The 22,308-nt window shown below is 44.4% G+C and overlaps 2 protein-coding genes across 7 annotated transcripts in view; both read right to left on the bottom strand.

Annotated features, from left to right (window-relative positions):
• The window catches only part of NKTR (natural killer cell triggering receptor), a 58,464-nt gene extending 55,508 nt beyond the window's left edge, over positions 1-2,956 (bottom strand). For all 6 annotated transcript variants that reach the window (XR_002823073.1, XM_023725982.1, XM_023725984.1 and 3 more), the window contains exons 1-2: positions 2,863-2,956; positions 2,609-2,689 (exon numbers count right to left, since the gene is read on the bottom strand). Coding sequence is in view for 5 of the 6 variants with exons in the window: in XM_023725982.1 (XP_023581750.1) it covers positions 2,609-2,666 (58 nt within the window). In the remaining variant the exon portion in view is untranslated. The remainder of the gene's footprint in view (positions 1-2,608; positions 2,690-2,862) is intronic.
• An 11,635-nt stretch (positions 2,957-14,591) lies between these two features.
• SS18L2 (SS18 like 2) lies at positions 14,592-20,022 on the bottom strand. The gene is made up of 3 exons (XM_004368428.2): positions 19,792-20,022; positions 19,476-19,552; positions 14,592-15,146 (listed from the first exon to the last, which is right to left on the bottom strand). The coding sequence occupies exons 1-3, from the start codon at positions 19,858-19,860 to the stop codon at positions 15,059-15,061; spliced, it is 234 nt and encodes a 77-aa protein (XP_004368485.1). The 5' UTR covers positions 19,861-20,022; the 3' UTR covers positions 14,592-15,058.
• Between the last annotated feature and the right edge of the window lie 2,286 nt (positions 20,023-22,308).

Here is a 22,308-nt window from a genome sequence, read left to right as displayed (position 1 = left end):
GCGACCCTGTGGGAAAGAGAAGAACTGCCCCACACATTTCACAAGTTTGTAATCTTTACAGAAGCAGACTGCCACATCTTTCTTCCGTGGAATGGCTGTTGCATTCGAACTGCCAACCTAATGATTAGCCATAAAGCGCTTAATCACTGCGCCAGAAGGGCTCTTATTAATACAACTAAAGTAACAGTGAAAAGTTGTGTAAAACTGAAGCATTTACTATTTAGATAATATATTGAAAAGTGTTAGAGAAGTATTATATATGAGATTAGGCCATATGAAATAGCCAATCGCCAAATGGGCCAACCTAAAACAATATAAGCATTTCTTGTTTTATATATGATTCAGTGTTCTCAAAAGTGCCAACCACTCCTACCAGAACAGTATTATAATGAATAGTACTGGATGGTGGGGACTGAAGCTTGTTCAACATTTACCAAATATGTTTTGAAGATTTTTCTTAAGAAAAGTTATTTGTAACTCTAGGATCTGAACATGTACTAGGAAAAGAATACTTAAAATGATTACAGAACCATTGTGCATTGTACTTCTACTTTTCAGGGGACTATTATTTTTAATTCTTAAAAATTTCTCTATAGAAGAAGAGTTAAGATCCATCAAGGCTCAAAACATTAGAGAGAACTAAAACCAAGAGAACACAATAAAATTTCTAAGTTCACATCATTTCTTTGCTCAAAACTCTTCAATGCTTCCCTATCTCACTGAGTCAAAGTCCTTACTATGGCCTACTAGCCATTTCCCACTACTCTCTTCCCACCTCTCCTCCAGCCACGTTGGCCTCCTTGCTGTTTCTCAAACATGACAAGCACACTCCCTTCTCAGAGTCTTTGTAATAATTGTTCCCTCCATCAGGAACAGGAGATAATGGATGGCACAAATGATTAAGCATTTGGCTACTTAACCAAAAGGTTGGTGGTTCAAATCTACCTCGGAAGAAAGTCCTGGTGATCTAATTCTGAAAGATCACAGCCATTGAAAACCCTATGGAGTACAGTTCTACTCTGAAACACACGGGATCATCATAAGTCAGAATCAACTTGATGGCAAGTGGTTACTAACAGGAATATAAGAGCATTGGTGGTTCAGTAGAATTTTAGCCTTCCATGTAGAAGAACTGAGTTGATTCCTGGCCAACGTACCTCATGCATGGCTAGCACCCATCTGTCAGTGGAAGCTTGAGCGCTGTTATGATGCTGAACAGGTTTCAGCAGAACTTCCAGACCAAGATGAAAGAGGAAGAAAGGCCTGTCAATCTACTTCCAGAAGTCAGCCAACGAAAAACCTCTAAATCACAAAAGTCCAGTCCACAACCAATTGCCAGGATGGTGCAGGACCTGGCAGCGTTTTGTTCAGTTGTGCATGGGGCTGCCAAGAATTGGGGGCCAGCTCAGCAGGTAACAACAACTACCAGGAACATTCTTCTTAAAGATAGCCACATGACTCACTTCATTCCCTTCAGATGTCTGCTTAAATGTTATCTCAAAGTGGCGTTTTCTAACCAATCTATAATAATAGTACCCCTGCTACAAACCACTATATTTTTTCCCCTAGTTTATTGTGTCTTCTCCCAACAGAACATAAACTACTAAGAGGAGAGGTCTTTGTTTTACTCACTGCCATAGACCTAGAGCCTAGAACATTAGAGCAGTAGCTCTCAAGAATCTGAACAAAATGCTGCACAAAGACAGTATATATGCCTCCAATTGAAACTTTTGCCACATACAATAAAAAAGCCCAAAGAAAACAGTTTGGAGCCCTACACTCTGCTCCTTTGAATGAAACAACTAATTGTGCTTTGGAGAAAATATTTTATTTTTAACAAAATATACTAACGAACGGTTAGATTCAAATCATTAATGTTAACTGCATGCATGCTGCAATTCTATTGCTATGGGATGCTCTGGTTTACCACACTGGACGTTAGCTTAGCCATTTTCCCATGAACCAAGAAATTCTGGCTACAGATTCTTAAGGAGAAACAGAGGCAGTGTTACCGTACTAATGATATCTAAGTTTTAAACCAAAACAAAAACCAAACCCGTCGCCATCGAGTCAATTGCGACTCATAGCGACCATACCGGACAGAGTATAACTGCCCCATAGGGTTTCCGAGGAATGCCTGGTGGATTCGAACTGCCGACCTTTTGGTTAGCAGCCACAGCTCTTAACCACTTTGCCATCAGGGTTTGGGGCCCATAAATGATACGAGTTCAAACTTTAAAGTACAAAGTGCAAGATACCAGAAACCAGAATCAAGGAGTGTCTTCCTCCTAGAAACAATGTGAGAGAGGGGAAAAAAAAGTCCAGAAAAGATTGTACCCTCTTTCTTGGCACCAGGCGGGGTATGAGGGCTCAGTCTGGGGGCGCAAGGGGGCGTAGGGTTTGAGAGGGTGAGGCCGGGACTCGGAGTAGGATAGGGGTGGAACTCCAGACCACCCTCCTCTCCACTAATTTTCTCTCTGCAGAGAAGAGAAAGTTGACGCGCCTATCCGCTCCCTAAAAGGTTTGGGGGAGGGTTGATGAGGGTAGACCCCTCCCCTTCGCCCAGGCAAGCCCAGGACCCAGCAGGGCTCCCCACTCTCCGGCTCACCCGGCTCCCGGTTGATCTCGATGTCGAAGTGGCACTGCGGCCGGTCCTGCGCTCCCATCGCGACCGAGGCGGCGGCACGAGCTAGGAGAGACGAGAAGGAGAGAGGTCTAGGCGGGGGCTAGGGAGGAGCCCGCGCCAGGTCGCCTCGCGCCGGCCTGTCGCGACACAGCGGGAAGCCGAGACCGGGACCCCCTCCCACCCCGGGCCTCCCGGTACCCTAGCATCGCGCACACACACGGGGATAAGCTCTTCACCTGGCCGGCCTCCAGCCTGAGTGGCTCCCCCTGAAGAGAGGAAACCGCTGCCACCGCGGCCAGAGCCCAACGCCACTAACGGACCACCACCCCCTCCCTGGCCCCAATCCCCAGGTGCCACGCCAAATACCGCGAGAGTCAGGACAAATACCGCGAGAGGGCAGTCTCGAAAGGCGGGGTTAAGCGGAGGAGGCGGGCGAATGGGCGTGTCTGAGCAATCTTGAGGGGCTTCCAGCTTGCGCTTTTGTACCTGCGCCGTTCTTTTTTGCCCCGCCCCCTTCCCCACCATTGGTACCGACGCCCAGTCGGGGAGCCTGGGTCGCGCCTGCGCTCTCAATCGTATCTTGTCTTTCCTCCCACCTAAGCACTGCTATTGAGTCCTTTCGACTCATGGAGACTCTGTAGGGTTTCCGAAGTTCTCTATGGAAGCATACTGCCACATCTTTCTCCCGCGGAGCTGCTGGTGGTTTCGAACTGCCGACCTTTTTTGGTTAACAGTGATTGCTTTTAAGCACTGTGTCACCAGGGCTCCTTCATCCACTCTCAGGGGCCATAAAGGGCACTGCACTTCCTCATATAGCGAGGCTTCTGTGGTTCGGACAGCGGTGAAGGAGTTACGTGAATTAAGTTGTTGAGGTTTACTAAAGCAAGGTAGATGTTTTCGCCTTTTTTTTTTTTCTAACAGAGTAGCTATGAAAAGTATTCTAATATTAGACTGTTTGCTTTACTCCAAAGGCAATGTTCTTATTACACTGAGGTGTCTTTCACTTTGTCAGCGTGACTGGGATAATTTCTGTTCATATGCTTACTGGCTGTTCTACATCTTTGTGAAGTGGCTCTTCGAGTTCTGTGCTTATTTTTTAATTGGGTTCTTCGTCTTATTACTGAGTGTAAAAATTCTTGTGTTTTGCATACATTTTTTTTTGTCAGCAAGTATATGGTTATGAATATTTTATCCCAGTCTAGGTCTTGTCTTTTCGTTGTTTTGACAGTGGCTCTTGCAAAGCAGTTTTTAATTTTGATGACGTCAATTTACCGTTTTTTTCTTTTATGGTTTATGCTTTTTCTGTGCTAAGAAATATCTTGCCTACTGCAAGCTTCTGAAGAGTTTTCTGCTATGTTTTCATCTAGAAGTTTTATAGTTTAAGTTTACATTTACCATTTATATTTAGATCTTTGATCTATTAGAATTTATTTTTGTGTATGGTGTGAGGTAGGGGTTGAGGTCCCCCCCCCCCCGGTAGAGGTAATACAGCAGTTCTATCACCATTTGTTGAAAATGAAACAGGACCAATGGGCCCGTGCCCAGTGTGCAAGGAGCCAATCTCTCAGACGCTGCTTTTGAGAGGAAGAAGGAGTTTATTTTGCAGGCTAGCAAGCGGGAGCTCAGAGGTATGGACCTCAGATTGAGTTCCTCAATTTGAGGAAGGATTTACATTTTATAGGTTTGGGGAATTAGACATATTCATATAGGGGTGGAGGAAGGCAGGTGGGCAGGATCAGGAAGTTCTACATATTCATAGTTTCTGTTGATTATTATGGGGCGGGGCTAAGACTTGTCATGGAAAGCAGCTCAGGGACTGTCTTAGTCATCTAGTGCTGCTACAACAGAAATACCACAAGTGAATGGTTTTAATGAAGAGAAGTCTATTTCTTCATAGTCAAAGTAGGCTAAAAGTCCAAATTCAAGGTGTCAGCTCCAGGGGAAGGCTTTCTCTCTCTCTCTCGGCCTTCTCATCAGTGTTCCCCTAGACTAGGAGCTTCTCGGCCCAGGGACCCCGGTCCAAAGGACGCGCTCTGCTCCTGGCACTGCTTTCTTGATGGTATGAGGTCCCCCGTCTCACTGCTCCCTTCTGTCTTTTGTCAAGAGATTGCCTCAGGACACAATCCAGTCTTGTAGATCAGGTCCTTACCTACTAACACAACTGCCACCCATCCTCCCTCATTAACATCATAAAGGCAGGTTTACAACATACAGGAAAATCACACAATACCAGGAATCATGGCCCAGCCAAATTGATACACACATTTTTTGGGGGACATAATTCAAACCATGACATAAACCAGCTGAGGTGCTTGCTGAGGGCAAAGGGAATACAGAATGGGTGGTGGAAGAAGGTAGTTCTAAATACCAGTTACGGCCATGTGACCAGTTGCAGAAACGGGGACTGTAATTGCTATGAGTATTTCTGTTTTGTATGTGTGCCTCTAATATTTTGGTTTCCTTCACTGATAAAATATAAGATGTAAACAGGGCTAGTGCGTTTTCGATTGTATGCGTGTTAGTTGTATCATGTTAGGCGCAAGTATGACTTTGTAATCATCTTTATTCAGAGATTATGTATGGTTTCGGGAGATGTGTACAGGTGCCAAGTTGACAAGGGGTGGACTGTGATGGTTAAGATCGTATGTCAACTTGGCTAGACCATTATTCTCCGTCGTGTTTTAGTAGTTGTATAATGTTGTGATCACCCCCATGATGGAATCTGCTGAGTGGTACTGGCAGAGGCGGGGCCTGTGGCAGCTCACCGCCCTCTCAGTTTCATTTCTCTGACTTCCGCTGGTTACCTTCTGCCTGCTCGCCTTGCCAAGGTTTTTGGCTTGTTCCAGACTCAGCAGCTGCCTCGTGTTGTCTCACCTCCGGTTCGTGGGACTTGAGCTAGCAGCTTACCTGTTGCGCTCGGAATTTGTCCAACTTCTCGGCCTGCAAGCAGGAATCCGGCTCCCTGACCTGCTGACCTTGGGGTCGCCAGCCCCTGCAGCTACGTGAATCAGGAGAAAACTGATTGTCTTGTCTGCTGATCTTGGAATTCACTGACCTTCACAGTCTGTGAGCGGGAGCCCCTCTCTGACCTGCCGACCTTGGGTTCACCAGCTTCTGCGGCTATGTGAACTGGGAGAGGCCTCTACCCTGATCTGTGGATTTGGGACGTTTTAGCCTCTACAATTGCGTGAGCTATTTCCTTGATATAAATCTCTCTATATATATATGTATACGTTTTACTGGTTTTGCTTCTCTAGAGAACCCAGCCTAAGACAGGGACTCTTCGATTTTGAAATGGGCTTGGCTACAGCAGATGACGTATGTCCGGTGATTTTGGTTCTTTGACATGAGTCTTTTGTTCCTTGGTATGAGTTCTCTTGTGTTACGGAGCAGGCGTGGCAGCCCGGAGTCATCTGTTGATCATCTTTGTCTGATCTAAGCATGTCTGACCACTCTGAGCCAGTTAGATATGGATCTGTCTGGGGCTCTCCAGACAGTCTGCAAAACAACTTAGGGGAAGTGAGTGACATGGTGAGGGGGTGACTGGGAGCTGCCTGATAACTGGTGGAGTACTAATTAATTAGATGTCCTCCACCTCTAGGGTCCCCTAATAAAAAGACTGTCTTTTCTCCATTGAATTACCTTGGATTTGTGACCACATATGTGTGGATTTATTTCTGGACTCTATTCTGTTCCATCAGTCTATATGTCTATCTTTATGCCAGTGCAACATTTTTTATTTGTAGCTTTATAGTAAATCTTGAAATCAAGTTTGCTTGGTTTCTAAAGTGTTTCTGTACCAGTGCTGCCTGTGTAAAGCACAGTTTGACCTTTGGCACTTACATACCATCATAGAAGCGCTATCCCTGTCAGAGTTTTCCAGTACTACCTCCCTGAGAGGCCAGTATCTCTATCAGAGGAACAGTCTCCAGGATTTTAACTTGTAACCTAGGTTGAATTGAGAAACTAGTGATCCTGGATCTGATTTTAGTTATTATGTCACAGCTAACCATTTATTTTTTTCCAGTTGCCATCTAGTGGATTCCAACTCATAGTGACCCCATGTGTTACAGAGTAGAACTGCCCTCCTTAGGTTTTTTGTCTTTTTGTGTATGTATGCATGCTTTAGGTAGAAGTTTACAGAGCAAATAAGTTTCTCAAAAATTTATACACATGTTGTTTTGTAACATTGGTTGCAATCCCTGCAATGTGTCAGCACTCTCCCCCTTGCCACCTTGGGTTCCCCGTGTCCATTTGTCCAGTTTTCCTGTCCCTTCCTGCCTTCTTGTCTTTGCTTTTGGGCAGGTGTTGCCCATTTGGTCTCCTTTACTTAATAGAGCTAAGGAGCACGTTTCTCACATGTGTTACTGTTTGTTTTATAGACCTGTGTAATCTTTGGCTGAAAGGTGAACTTTAACAGTCATTTCAGTTCTGAGTTAGAAGGATATCTGGGAGCCCTAGTCTCGGGTTCTTCCAGTCTCTGTTAGACCAGTAAGTCTGGTCTTTTTTTGAATTTGAATTTTATTCTACATATTTCTTCCACCCTGTCTGAGACCCTCTATTGTGATCTTAGTCAGAGCGGTCGGTGGTGGTAGCTGGGCACCATCTAGTTCTTCTGGGCTCAGGCCGGTGGAGGCTGTGGTTCATGTGGTCCATTAGTCCTTTGGACTATATTTTCCTTGTGTCTTTGGTTTTCTTCATTCTCCTTTGTTCTGGATATGATGGGACCAATAGATGTATCTTAGCTGGCCACTCACAAGCTTTTAAGACCCCAGATACTACTCATCAAAGTAGGATGTAGAACATTTTTCTTATGAACTATGTTATGCCAATTGGCATAGATGTCCCCTGAGACCATGGTCCCCAGCCCTCAGCACCAATATTTTGGTCCCTCAGGGTGTTTTGATGTATCTAGGAAGCTTCTATGATGATGCCCTCTTTGTGTTCTATTATATATATGAATATACTTTCTGTACATACAAATATATATGTGAAAATACCCACACTATAACCTATATATGTACATAGGTATACTCCTATACGCCCTCCTTCCCCTATCCAGCATACATATCTGCCTATGTATCTCCTTGTAAGTTATTGTTTGTTTTTACTCTTGTTGTAGGGTTGTATATGTTATGGTATTGACTGTGGTATTGATTGTGGTTGCCTCTTTTTTTTTCTTTCTCCTTATGTCCTTATGTTTCTCTAAGTGACTTCCTTTGCTTTGGTCAAGTTGTGCTGACTTCCCCTATATTGTATATTGTCTTTCCCTTCACCAAAGTTAACACTGACCTACTATCTAGTTAGTGATTTCCCCTCCCCACCCCTCCACTCCCTTGTAACCATTAAATGTTGTTTCTTTCTGTGTATAAACCTCTTCTTGAGTTTTTATAATAGTAGTCTCATACAATATTTGTCCTTTTGTGATTGACTTATTTCACTCAGCATGATACCCTCCAGGTTCATCCATGCTGAGAGATGTTTCATGGATTCATCATTGTTCTTTATCGTTGCTTAGTATTCTATTGTGTGTCTCTGTAGGGTTTTCAAGGCTGTGACTTTTTGGAAGCACATCATCGAGACTTTCTTCTGAGGCATCTCTGGGTGGGTTCAAACCGCCAACCTTTCAGTTAGTAGTCAAGCACTGTATCATTTGTAGCATCCAGTGGCTCCTTAACAATTTATAGTTTTGGATTTTTAAAAATTTTTTAATGTGTGAAATATATATACCAAAACATCTGCCATTTCAACGATTTTTAAAGGTCTTAAAAAAATGAAATGCATATGCGTGAAATGGGTTGGCAAAGCTACCTTTCATATAAAGACTGGTGAAAGGAAAGGAACAAGGCTTCTAACTGGTTTGTTCCAGTTTGAACCCCTGCTGAGAATTTGCATTTCCACCTCAGATGTACGAAATCAGAATCTACAGTTTAATAAGATCTTCAGGTGATTCTTATATATAACTTCCTGGGAGCTTGTTAGAAATGCAAATTCTCAGCAGGGGTTTGAACCAGAACAAAACCGTTCAAAGCCCAGGACAGGAGAACAGTACCCAGCTTTGTAATTACTGTGCTTTGGGATATCCGGCTTCAGTGTAAGTAGGCTTTAGAGCTCAGGGATGCAATAACTTATTTTGAAGTGTACTTAAAATACTTTAAATCTCCTAGGATTCATTCTTATCTTGACACTCCAATGAAGTCTCCTGTCTGGTTCCTGCCAGTGGTTATGTTATCTGGGGGAAATCACTTTGACCTCTTTGGACTTCAGTTTCCTCATCTGTAAAATAAAATACTTTCCAAGGTTTCTTCTCACTCAAAGATTCTTTTATTCCGTCTTGTGAGTTGAGATTATATTTCAGATAATTTGGATATAAGCTGTGCTACCTGGTCTGTGGTGGTGGTAAAGAAACTTCTGGAACAGGCAGACCTAGAGGTAGACTCCACCAAAAGGACTGACACTTCCCTCCTCATCTCCAAGAGTGGTAGGAAGTTGGTATCGAAGGAGTTACAAGCTCAGGCTTAATTTGGCCATGATTACCATGAAATGTGTCATTTATCTAGTGCTGCTATAACGGAAATACCACAAGCGGATGGCTTTAACAAACAGAAATTTATTTTCTCACAGTTTAGGAGGCTAGAAGTCTGAATTCAGAGTACTGGCTCTAGGTGAAGGCTTTCTGTCTCTGTCAGCTCTGGAGGAAGGTCCTTATCTCTTTAGCTTCTGCTTCCTAATTCCTTGAAGATCTCCATGTGTCTTGGTGTCTATCTTACCCCATCTTTCTTGCTAGCTTGTATTTTTTTTTTCTTTTATATCTCAAAAGAGATTGACTCAAGATACACCCTATACTAATCCTTCCTCATTAACATAACAAAGACAACCCATTCCATTATGGGATTGTAATTACAGGCATAGATGTGAGGATTTACAACATATCTTTTTGCGTGACATAATTCAATCCATAACAAAAGGGAATCCTTGGCAGTGGAAATTTCCAAGTAATGATACTGGGTGTTGAGCCTTTTAGAGTTGGATCACAACCAGCAGTTGGGACTTGTCTTAGGCTGGGTCTTCTAGAGGAGCAAACCCATAAAGCATATATATATATATTTATAGAGGGATATTTGTTTCAAGAAAATGGCTCACTCAGTTGTGAAGGCTGACAAGTCTCAAATCTGTGGGTCAGGCATCAGGCTGGAGGCTTCCCCTGATTCACTTGGATGCAGTAGGTGAGTCAGTCTCTTCTGAGGTATAAAAAAAAGTAAATTAAGCAAGCATGTAGAGATGGTGAAGATAGATGTCATGCCATATGAGATCTCTCAGGAACCAGGAAACAAGCTGAAAAGAGATAAAGACCTTCCCCTAGGGCCAACAGAGAGAAAAAGTCTTCTTCTGGAGCTTGCACCCTGAATCCAGACTTCTAGCCTCCTAAACTGTGAGAAAGTTAAGTTTCTGTTTGTTAAAGCCATACACTTGTGGTATTTCTGTTATAGCAGCACTAGATAATGAAGACATAGAATCTGTGGGATTTTTCACTGGGAACATAGCTGATAGATTAATTAAAATCTTAATTGTTTTATTAAAATGGAATAGATTCAAAAGAATATTATACGTGTGAAGTAGAGTAACAATAAAATGAAGCTGCTATGTACCTAGTTTAAAAAATATACTCAGGTCATCTTTAGTAATGAAGGTTTATTGCAAGGGTTCAAGGGCACGAGGTAGCACTGAACATCATCTCTTCCCTAGCTATACTGTCACTAGGAGTCTCTGATGGTCAGACTGAGGTGTCAAGGGTCCTTGAGAGGAAGTAGAAAGATAACATTTTATGGGATACAAAGCAGTTGCCTTCAAGTTGGTTCTAACTCATGGCGACCTCATGTGTGTCAGAGTAGAACTGTGCTCCGTAGGGTTTTCAATGGCTGATTTTTTGGAAGTAGATGTCACGCTTTTCTTTCAAGGTGTCTCTAGGTGGACTCAAACCTTCAACCTTTTGGTTGGAGTACATTAACCATTTGCGCCACCCAGGGATACAACCTGACCTCCGATGATCTGTTCTTTCCGTTTTCAGTCCTATCCTTATCCCAGGAGAGTGTGGCAATGAAGAAGTCACCACTGTGACAAAATCCCTGAGAGATGGGCTTGGACCCTGTTGGGGATATTGGGAGATCAGCTTGACCCTGAGAGTTGGAGAAGGGCTCACAGGTGGAGTGGGAGGCTCAACTCTTGAAGCTGGGGGTTCTCTGAGAGGGACTGGTGGTTAATATAATCTGGTCAGGGTTGCTGTTTGTTTTGTTTTTTTTTAATCATTTTTCACAGCTGTTTTGAGTCCTGGGGCCTTCAAAAGTGATGGCAGATGCTTGTGCTGCAGACTTCCTCTGAAGGAAGTAGATAGAGATGTGCTGGAACACAGACCATGACCGCTAGCTGGCCTGCACCAGCTTCTCTAGGGCATCTCCCAGGAAGGGGTCCTCTGGAGTGTAGGGTGGGCTATAGCTAAACAGCCAGGGCTGTTCTCAGACATTCCTGATTTGTCCTGATTCAGTCCTCTGATTGGGGACTGAAACGTCCTCCCAAAAGACAAAGGGAAGGTAACACAGCAGGTCACAAACCCCCTTTCCTCCAGGGGAGAGCTGAGCTTTATCTTCCAGTATCCCCCTCCCACCAGGAAGCTGCGCCTGACTAGCTTGCTCTCTGAGCCCACACTGGTGCTGTCAGAGCCCCTCGTCCACCTCTGCTGTGGGTCGCAGCCAGTAGCAGTTCTTGCTAGGTCAGACTTCTTGTGCCTGCAGTAGCCCACCTCAGAGGCCTGCCCTGCAGTTTTCTGCTTTCTTCAGCCTTCTCTGACGTATGCGGACCCACTTGGTCACAAAGGCAGCTTGGTAGTACGGGGGAGCTAACACCCTGAAGGCAACCTCCAACCAGTGTCTACCAGGTGGATAATTCTGGGACATTCTGCATGTTTCTCAGAGGTCACTGCAGAACTGAGCCCCTATTGCCTACCACAGTGCACTCTATAACACCCCCTTAAGGTGGCTTTTCCTCCTTCCCTCTTTCCTCACTGCCTTAGTCCTGCTTCCTGAGAAAATAAACTTCCAAATAAACTATCTGCACCCAAGGCCTTCTCACTGATTGCAACAAAGTAGCGGTATCATTGGATCTCATCTAACTTAAGGAAGAATGAGAATCAGCACCAGCATCAGCCCAAAGCTGATTCCTATGAGGTGGAAGTCAAACATACCTCTGCTCTTAAACCTTTTTACCAATTCTGACACCAGCCGTCCACCCCACGGCACTCTCTAGTTCTCTGCTACATCCAGCAATTCGTTGCAGTGGCCACACAGAACTCACAGACCATACTCACATTTATATGGTTTATTAGGGAACTAACATGGGATCAGGATTAACCGGGAGATAACAGGAACAGGATCAATATCAAGAAGCACACAGGCAAGGTCTAGAAGGCTCCCCTAAAGTGAACACAACCCTCCCTTCTTTGGTGTAGGACAGTTCTCTCTCTCGGCTAGCCATGCAGGCCTCCTCTAGGCCCCAAGGTCAGGCTGTTCTCAGCCCCTTCTTGGGCCTGGCCTCCACCGTGCTCAGGCAAATGATACAGCTTTTTAGCTCCACCAGCAAGTGCTTGGAGGTACCCTACACCTCCAGCAAGCTTCCTGCTCAAAGGGCATCAGCTCGCTCGCTCTGTGGGTTGGCAAGCCCACTGTAGCCACTTCGCTCCATGGGCCAGGAAGCCTACCATGCTGTCTTGTGTCAGTCTTCTGGTTCTGCTGCTGCCACTCCAGTATACAACTCTGACTCCTGAGTCTAAGAGGTTCTCAGCACAGGGATCCTGGGTCCAAAGAACACGCTCCACTCCAGGCTCTTCTCAGTGACAGTGAGGTCCCCCTCAACCTCTGTGGGATAGGTGCTTATATAAGCAAGTGGCTCAAGTCTATTGGGTGGATTTTATGCACACTATTTGCATAATAACCGACCAGTCCCCTCACAAATGGCTCCATCTATTTGCATAATAACTGACATTTTCTGCTGGCAGGGACTGGCTTCTTCCCTGGGCAAAAGTAACAAGCTTCTCCAAAGGACTAGGGCAACTGTAACAACTCCTCAGGGCCCAGGGAGATAATCTCCCAAGCTGTTTTCTTTTTCCCAGAACCAAGGCAAAAGTCCACATAAACTCATTACACCACACTGGTTCTGCTTTCAGGGAGGCCCAAATTGAAACATCAGCCTGTGTTCACATTCCAGCTGAAGCTATTCTGATGGCTCCACCCAAGTATCTATGGGTGCCAGGCCTTACATAAACAAGTTAAGATGCCCAGGTGATGTGGGGGCAGCTGCCATCCCACTCCAGCTGATGGTTGCCCTGTGGATCTGCAAGCACAGCATTACCACAAATCCAGGCTTTAATGGAAAATTCTCTTATTTTTAAATGCTGGCAACTAATTCAAAACTGTAGAAACATTGTACGGCCCCAAATACATCTGCTGGCCAGGCCAGACCCATTAGCAGAGGAGGGAGGAGACCACTAATGGGCTAGAAACCTAAGGAGGGCAGAATGGTTGAAAGAGCAAAGGAACATGCTCCCTCCCACACTTGAGAAAGCCTATAAAGGGCCAGGGCCCTCTGGTCACACTTCAGGGGTAACTTACATTGAATGCTCACTGGGTACTCAACTGTCAACCACATTATTTCAACCTCATAACCTCCGGATGTTGTTGTTAGGTGTCTTGGAGTCAATTTTGACTCACAGCGCCCCTACGTGACAGAGTAGAACTGCCTCATATGGTTTTCTTGGCTGCAGTCTTCATGGAAGCAGATTGCCAGGTCTAGCTCTTGCAGGAGGCACATGTTATTCTCATTATCTCCAATTTAGAGGTGAGGGAATGGAGTTCTCAGAGGTTAAATGATAGAGCTGGGATTCAGATTGAGGTCTTTCTTCACTATTTCCACATCACCCCCTCCCTGGGGTTGAAACCCTTATCCCTAACAAAAGGAGCCAGAAGCCTAGGGTTTTAAATGTTAGGTTCACCTCCTGGAATCTCTTTGCCTCATTTTACAGAGAATCCTTACAGAGGAAAAGCTCTTTACAGAAGAAACACAGCTAATGAAGGCAGAAGGAAGGACAGAAAAGCACCATTATGCAATCCCTAACGAATAACAGATTGAGGCTGGCAAGATTTAGTGAAACGTGGTTGAGAACTTGAAAATAGATCACATGAACCCACTCCTCAGTCTTAATACCACTAAAAATCAGGTCACTTCCTGAGGTGATGCAAAAGCAAGGACTCAGCTCCTATGACGCATTCTTGCCAAAAATATTAGAACCTGAATCTGACTTTATAGCCTCTCAATCTATCAATTTACAGGAAAAGTTGGTTACAGTGGGACACGTTTGACAACACCAGAGGGATACAAAAAGACAAATCAAGAACATGAGAAATTTTAGGGCAAATGACCTAGTTTTTTTTAACAAATAAATGGCCTGGAAACAGAAAAGAAATGTGAACTGTTAAATATTTTGAGACTTAGGAGACGTAACTAATTGCAATGTGTGAATCTTGTTTGGATCCTGATTCAGACAAGTCAACAAAAAGACATTTGGGACAACTGAGAAAAATTGAACATCTATTAGTATTAGATGTTATTAGATCATAATTAAGAATTACAGTGAAACCTGTGAAAGCCACAACTCAACGGAACTGCCTTGTTTTTCTGCGTCTCCCAAGTTTTCCACCTTTGACAGGGTGCAGTCTCACCACTTTTCTGTTGTTCTCTATTAGTGGGAAGTATTCGAGTTTTCCTTCTCTGACAGGTTTCCACTTTACACAGGTTTTACTGCATTATTAATTTTGTTGGGTTTGACAATGGTACTGCTGTTACATATATTTTTAATTCCTTACTTTTTCTAGATGGAATGCTGTTACACAGAAACTTGTACACCTCCACATCTGTCTTTCATGGAAAGGCAAGCTTTATTTCAAAGCAACCTGAAAAGAGCAGTCAGAGGCACCACGACTACAAACTGGCAGAAGGGGGCACACAGTTATATGTCCATTTGGCAAGGTCTCAGTTGAGAGTCTCCCTAATTCCTGCTAACTGCCCAACACCTACTCAGTTTCCTTTTCAGGCTGAAACTAAAATGGTAGGCTTGAAGGTGCCCATGATGTGTTTGTTACCCAAACGCACTCCCATTTCAGGAAAGAGGACACCCTGGGTCAATATTGAGGGAGTTTGCTAAGTTATTAAATACGTGCATTCCCAATAACATTAATTTAGTAGCTTTCTTCACATTGTTACATTTTTAAATGAGCCACAGAGGTTTCAGTCACGTTTTAAGCAGCTGAGGTGCTAATAATCTTGTTTCCATTTCGTAGGAGGTAGGCTACATTCAATTACTCTTCAGGACAACCAACTGGAAGATTATTCCATTGATTTTGAAGCACTGGTTGGGCTGGCATCTGCAATGGTAGCCAAATAAATGAGATTTCTGTGTAACACATGCTGGTACCTATGGATGAAAAGCAGGCAAAAATTAGCAGTTTGTTTTCACCAACTCCTACCATGAACAAAAGGAGTCCCTGGGTAGTGCAAACAGTAAAGTGCTCGGCTACTAACAGAAAGGTTGGCAGTTCGAATCTACCCAGAGGCACCAGAGAAGAAAGGCATGGTGATCTACTTCTGAAAAATCAGCAATTGAAAACCCTATGAAGCACAGTTCTACTCTGATACACATGAGGTCACCTTGAGTCAGAATCAACTTGACAGCAGCTGTTTTTTTTGGAACCATGAACAAAACACTGGAAAAGAACTTACCCACTCTAGTGGAATGGCTCATCTACAAGGTCAGTGTTATCAACCTTCTTGTTTTACATATTCAAGGAAAATATATCCAGAATCTCACCCAATCTCACTTATCATTTCCACAGCTACCACTCTAGTCCAAACCACTGTCATTTCTTGCTTGAACTATTGTAATAGTCTTCTAATTGGTCTCCCTGCTCTCCCTTTGTGCCCCTAGTCTATTCTCCACACAGCAGCCTGAGTGGTCATTGTACAATATAAGCCAGGATCACACCATTCCTCTGTTTAAAACTCTCCAACAGCTTCCATCTCACTCAGAGTGAAGCTGGCCACCTACCTGATGGGGGGCCTCCAGTTACCTCTCTGATCTCATCTCCTAACACTTCTCTTTGCTCACTGAGTTCTGGTCACAATGGCCTCCTGGCTGTAGCTTGAAGATATCTAGTATGCTCCTGCCTGAGGAAGGGGGCGGGGGTGTCTTTCCACCTGTTGCTTCTCTGCCTTACATATCTGCATAGCTGGCCTTGCTCATCTCAGACCTCTACTCAACAGTCACCATATCAGAAACAACATATATAAAATAGCACCCCCTCACCTTCCCTGCCTAGCACTTGTGCCAAAAAATATAGTTTCCTCCTTTAGCTTCTAGAGTCTAGAATGCAAGCCCCATGAGAGCAAAGCTGGTATGTTTTGCTACTGATTCCTCCGTACCTGAAACAGTATCTGGTACTCAGTAGTACTTATAAAATATCTGTTGAACAAACTAAAGAAGGGACGAGACACTTCCACTATCAATGTGAGCTTACTACAGCAGCAATTCTCAACCCGGCGGGACTTCCACTATCAATGTGAGCTTACTACAGCAGCAATTCTCAACCCGGCGGGTAGAGCTCCCCACCCAGGAAAATAAATCAGAGCAGGGGTCAGGGAGTGTGTCCTGTGCAATGTGAAAAACCCCACTAGGAGATTCTGATTATGTTCTCACCCCAGGCTGAGAGTCACTGCACTAAACAGAATGTTTGCCACTATTTTCTATATAGAAAAAATGAGAAAGTGTTTAGTATAAACTCTAAGTGAAAAACACCAAATGCCAGAGTCAAAGGTGAAGACTTACTCAAAGGAGGTACTCTACTGTATTCCAGTGAGGGATTATAGGTGCTTTTCTTTCTTTCTTTCTTTTTTTTAAGAGAGGGGAGGAAATATGGCTTTCTTAAACATTTCTTCAGTTGTTGTGTGCTGTCGAGTCGATTCTGACTCATAGCGACCTTATAGGACAGAACAGAACTGCCCCATAGGGATTCCTAGGCTGAAATCTTTATGGAAGCAGATCGCCAGGTCTTTCCTCCAGCAGAGCCACTGCTGGGTTCAAACCACTGACCATTTGGTTAGCAGCTGAGCGTGTAACCGTTGCACCACCAGGGCTCCTATTTCTTCAGTAATAATGATATCATACCCAGTCGATTCTCATTATTGTGAATTCCAAACTCTGAAGTTGCCTACTTGCTAAAATTTATTTGTAATCCCACATCAACACTCCTGGTGCTTTCGCAGTCACTCACGGACGGCGCAAAGTGGCAAGTTATTTGAATCACCTGACACACGTTCCTAGCTGAGGTCAAACATGGTGATGCTCTGCCTTTCGTTTCAGCTCTCACATTATAAACAAGTGTGCTTTTCATGGTCTATTTAGTACTGTGTTTTTTTGAATTCTTTTGCTTTTTGTTGGTGATTTCACTGCTTAAAATGGCCCCCAAGTATAGTGCTGAAGTCATGTTTAGTGTTCCTAAACACAAGGCTTTAAATCAACAATATATAGTTGATTCTCATCATTCACAGTAGTTATGTTCTGTAAAGTTGCTGTGAACACTGAGTAAATACTGAATCACTGCTCTAGGAGGAGTACAGGGTTAGATTCCTGCGAGCCTCTGGTCACATTTTCATCAACGGATTAATACATAACCTTGTTTTATGTGCATTTCTCCCTTTTTCATATATATATAATTTTTATTTATTTTCTTGTTGAGAATATACACAGCAAAACATACATCAATTCAACAGTTTCTACGTGTACAATGTAGTGACACTGATTACATTCTTCAAATTGTGTAACCATTCTCACCTTCCTTTTCTGAGTTAAACAAGTGTGCTTTTCATGGTCTATTTATTTATTTAGTTTTCTGCTCCTACCCCATTAACATAAATTCATTGCCCCCTAAGGTTCCTATCTAATCTTTCGAGTTGCTGTTGTCAATTTCATCCCATATAGATAGTTCTTAAAAGAGCATAATGCTCAAGGCAGACATTTTTTACTAGTTAAGCCAAACCATTCTTTGGTTTTAAGAAGACTTCAGGGGATATTTTTGGTTTAAGATTTAAAGATTATACCTTAGGGCAATAGTTTCAGGGGTTCATCCAACCTTCACGGCTCTAGAAGTCTGGAGTTCATGAAAATGTGAAAATCTGTTCTGCATTTTCTCCCTTTTGATCAGGATTCTTCTATGGAATCTCTGATCAAAATGTTCAGTAATGGTAACTGGACATCATCCAGTTTTTCTGGTCTCCTGGCAAAGGGAGCTGTTGTTCATGGAGGCGATTAGCCACACATTCCACATCCTCCTCCTATCCCTGACTCCCCTTCTTCCTCTGTTGTTCCAGGCAAATAGAGACCAAATGCCATGCCTTGGATGGCTGCTTGCAAGCTTTTTAAGACCCAGGCACTACACATCTAACTAGGAGGTAGAACAGAAGCAGTAAACATGTTATTAGACCAATTTTCTGGGATGTCCCATGAAACCATGACCCTAATCCTCCAAACCAAGAACCAAATCCCATGAGGTTTTTGGTTGTACATAATCAGCCTAAGCAGCTACTCTTTTTTTTTTTTCTCGTCATTGTTGTAAATATGTTCTATTACACAACTTTTAATGGATGCACAACTTATTGACGGCACTTGCAACAATCAGCTGTGCAACCCTACCCTTAATCAACATATTTCCATCACCGTTAACTCCCCCCTTTCCTCCTTCCTCCTGCCCCTGGTAACCGCAAATAAACTTTGTTCTCTATACATTTGTCTTTTTATATAAGTGAGGTCATACGATATTTGTCTCTTTGTGATTGATGTATTTCACTCAGCATAATGTCTTCCAGCTCTATCCATATTGTAGTATATATCAAGATTTCATTTCTCCTACTGGTTGAGTAGTATTCCATTGTATATATGTACCACATTTTGTTTATCCATTCATCTGTTGATGGATGTATGTTTCTCTTTAAAGACAAATTATTTCATATACATTGTTGACTCATTTACATTGAATTCACAGCCAACAACACTACACTCATGCCTGAACAAAGCTTATTTAACACAGGTAGTTTCTCTGTAAGGCACATCACAGCCTTTTAGCACTTGGGAACACTATAAAGCACCTCAGCACTATGCTTGAGGGCCATGTTAAGCAATAAAATCACCAACTAAAAGCACAAAAATGCAAAAAAGTGGCACTAAATGCACCGTGAAAAGGACACTTGCTTACAGTAAAGCAGAGGGTCATCACCTTGTTCAACCTCAGATGGAAATGTGCATGTTACGTGACTCACTTTTATTACTGAATAAGCATTAAGCTAGATTATGATGAGCATCTCAAGCAATCCACTAAGGAGACTGCAAAGACAGAAAGGAATTTTATCCTTTATAGCCAAGCAGATGCAACCCATTTCATACATGTTCTCAAGATAAACGATAACTAGTCCTCAAGTAAGAGGATTTGACAACACCATTTGTCATACATGGTTCATCCTAAATTCTCCTAGTAATTATGACCTGTATTTGCTAAGCGCCTTTATCCAAATAAAAAAGTTTTGAAGCAGCAGCCAGGTCTGACTCCAGGTTCCACAATGTACAGGCTGCGCGCAGGTAGGAAACCTCTCTGAGCCTTCCTTTCCTCCACTGTAAAATGAGGCTCAACTAAGATTAGTTCAAGACTCCTAATTCAGGACATCCCCTCCACCCAACAGCAGGGGCGGGAGTACTTACTGGACGCACTCGTTTGCCCGGCCCTTGTTCTGATACTCCACGATACAGCGAATCAGCTGGTCATTCTCCTCCAGAAGCTGAAAGATCACAGAGAAGCGACGTCAGGACGGCGGGATGACTGCACGCCCCCCTACCGGGCTGTCTTTCCCTTGAGTCTTTCCTGACTCCGTCCCCATCTCACCCCGTACCCCTGCAGGTCAACGCCCCATACAAGTTTCAGCTCGGACGCCAATCACTTCAAGAAGCTTCCCGCAACTCGCAGCCCCTCGGGATCTCTATTAAGGAACCCCTTCTCTTTGCCCGCGTCGACGCTCACCCGCTGGATAGTCTCTTGATTTACTTCCGCTTTGCCTCGCAGCCAGTCCGGTACGAAGGCCACCGACATCCCGGGAAGCCTGGACGGAATCGGGCTTCAGGCCCCACGGTCAGGTCTGCGCCTCGCCCGGAACCAACCAGCAAACCCAGGCTTAATACTAACCCCGCAGAAACCCACGGTAGGTAGGGCTCACGCTCACGACGTTGATTGGGTTCGCCCGCCTAGAGGGCGGTGAACGGAAGGGACGTCATCTGTCATGAGACGCGCAAATGTAGCGTTCTCTTCGGGTCACTCCCCTAGTGGCCGGGGTCGGTCACGAATGCTTTGCGCTTGCGCACTCTGGGAAACTCCCTCGGGGGCGGGGCCGGGACAGTTGCTAACATGCCCAGCGTCGGCTTCTCGAATTTTAGGTGCTGTGTACAGTTCATTTTCAGAGGCAGCTTGCCCGGGATCACACGGGAATCGTAGCTGGCACCAGATATCTGACTCCAAGTCCACTGCTCTTTTGACATCACTCTGGTGCCTCCAGACCTGCATTTGGAGCCTGAACTCTGGGCATTGCCTTCTGCCAAACCTTGGTGACTGCACGGTGGAGGAAGGGAGAGAAAGGAATTAGGGATGACTCCGGGGGTTCTGACTTGGACAACTAAGAAACTGATGATGCCATTTATGGAGGTAGAGAAGTAGGGTAAAAGCTGGACTGGAGGTGAGGGTGATAAATTCAGCCGTGGACATGTTCAGTGAAGATGTTCAAGTTGTGGTCGGATATTTGGGTCTGGAACTCAGGGCTGAGAGCTGGGCTGGAGATACAGCTTTGAGAGACATCACTTGTGGAAGCTAATTGGAATCATGCAGTGAGTAAGGTTGCCTAAGGAGGATGTGTTGGCTCCCCTCGTGACAGAGGAAAAGAGGCTGCAACGGAGACTAGGGGGAGAAAGAGATTAGTGATATAGAAGGAAAACCAGGAGAGTATGCGGTCGTTGAATTTAAGAAAACAGTGTGGCAGAGAAGAAAAGCTAAAACAGCAATGTCAAATGCTGTTGCAAGGTCAAGCAAGATAAGCATTAGATCTTTGATGTCCATGATAAGAGCAGTCGTGAGGGCATTAAGTCAGAAATGATGGACACTCAGGAATGACAAAAAATGTGAAGCAATGGAGTCCTCAACTGTAGACCACTTTTCTCAAGAAGTTTGGCTTTAAAGGGGCTAAGGAAAAGAAGGTAGTCACTGGAAGGGAAGGAGTTGGTGGGAGCTGAGGAACATCACTTTGATGGTTGCTCTTTCCTCAGTGAAGGTGGCACCTAGAAGAGCAAGCGGGGTGGAAGAGTAGGAGATCTGGGAAGAATGCAGGAGATTTTGAGATTGGTGTTGTGGAGAATCGAGGAGAGAGCTGAACTGGCAGATGTAGGATGGCTGGGCAGTATTGAGGACCTGGTTGGTATTGTGCCTTTTCATTTATGTAGTTTTTCTTTGCCCATGCAAGCCCTGCCCTTGGCTTCAATTTCCACCCATGCGCTGATGACTTTCAAAAGTCTATGTCCAACCTAGACCTCTGCATTAAACTGCAACCTGTATATCCAATTGCCTATGTTGACATCCCAACAGAAGTCTCAAAGGCACCTTGAATTCAACTTGTCTAGGATGGAACTAGTGATCAATTTTCTTTCCCAAATTAGATCCTCTTCCAGTGTTCTCCATATCTGTGAATCCCTCCATCATCCGTTTATTCACCAGAACAGTGGCATTATCCTTGACTGCTTCTTCCTCACCGCTTCACATCCAGTTCTTCACCAAGTCCTGTTGATTTTGCTCCTACATCTCTCTCCAGCCTGCCCAGTTCTCTTCTTCTTCACCATCATCCCAGTCCCCGCTACAGCTCCATCCTCTCTTGCCCGGACAAACTGGCTTCTGGGCTGGTCTCACCACACCTACCCTGAGCCTTCTCCAATCTGATCTTCACTTCAACAACCAAAGTGATTTTTACAAAATGGAAAGGAGCCCTACTGCCTTCTACACAGGGTTCTTTATACACGCTGTTCCTTCTGTCTGAAACACTCTATTTCTCTCCCCTTTGCCTAGTCAGCTGCTACTTAGCCAGCGTCACATTCTCAGGGAAACCTCCTCTGACCCCCGTTCCAGGCCAGATGCTCCTGTAAATGCCCTCCAAAAACCTTGTTCCTCTCCGAAGAACATGTATCTCAGTTTGTATTTATACACGTGTTTGTGTAACTGTTTGATGGGTGCTCTCACACTGTCCTCTCTTAACGTAGCTTTTAGTGTCAGGAGTTCCTCGCAATGTTCGCAGTACGTGGCACAGTGCCTGGCACACAGTAGGTGTTCAATACTCGTTGAATGAATAAATAGACAAATTCTGCCTCTCAGTCTCCCGTCAGCCCGCCATCCAACTGTGGGTGCCTCTGCCTCCAGCCGGGGGCGTGGTCGCTCCGGGGTCGGACTTTGGCTCCGCGTCCAGGTTGGCAGGAGTCCGTGTTATTTGGTTTGTCTGTCTCAGGCCTC

Source organism: Trichechus manatus, unplaced genomic scaffold, assembly GCF_000243295.1.
Source record: "Trichechus manatus latirostris isolate Lorelei unplaced genomic scaffold, TriManLat1.0 scaffold00001, whole genome shotgun sequence".
In the NCBI taxonomy this organism is placed as follows: Eukaryota; Metazoa; Chordata; class Mammalia; order Sirenia; family Trichechidae; genus Trichechus; species Trichechus manatus.
Note: the sequence above shows the minus strand (reverse complement) of the source record. Positions and strands in the feature narration are given on the sequence as shown.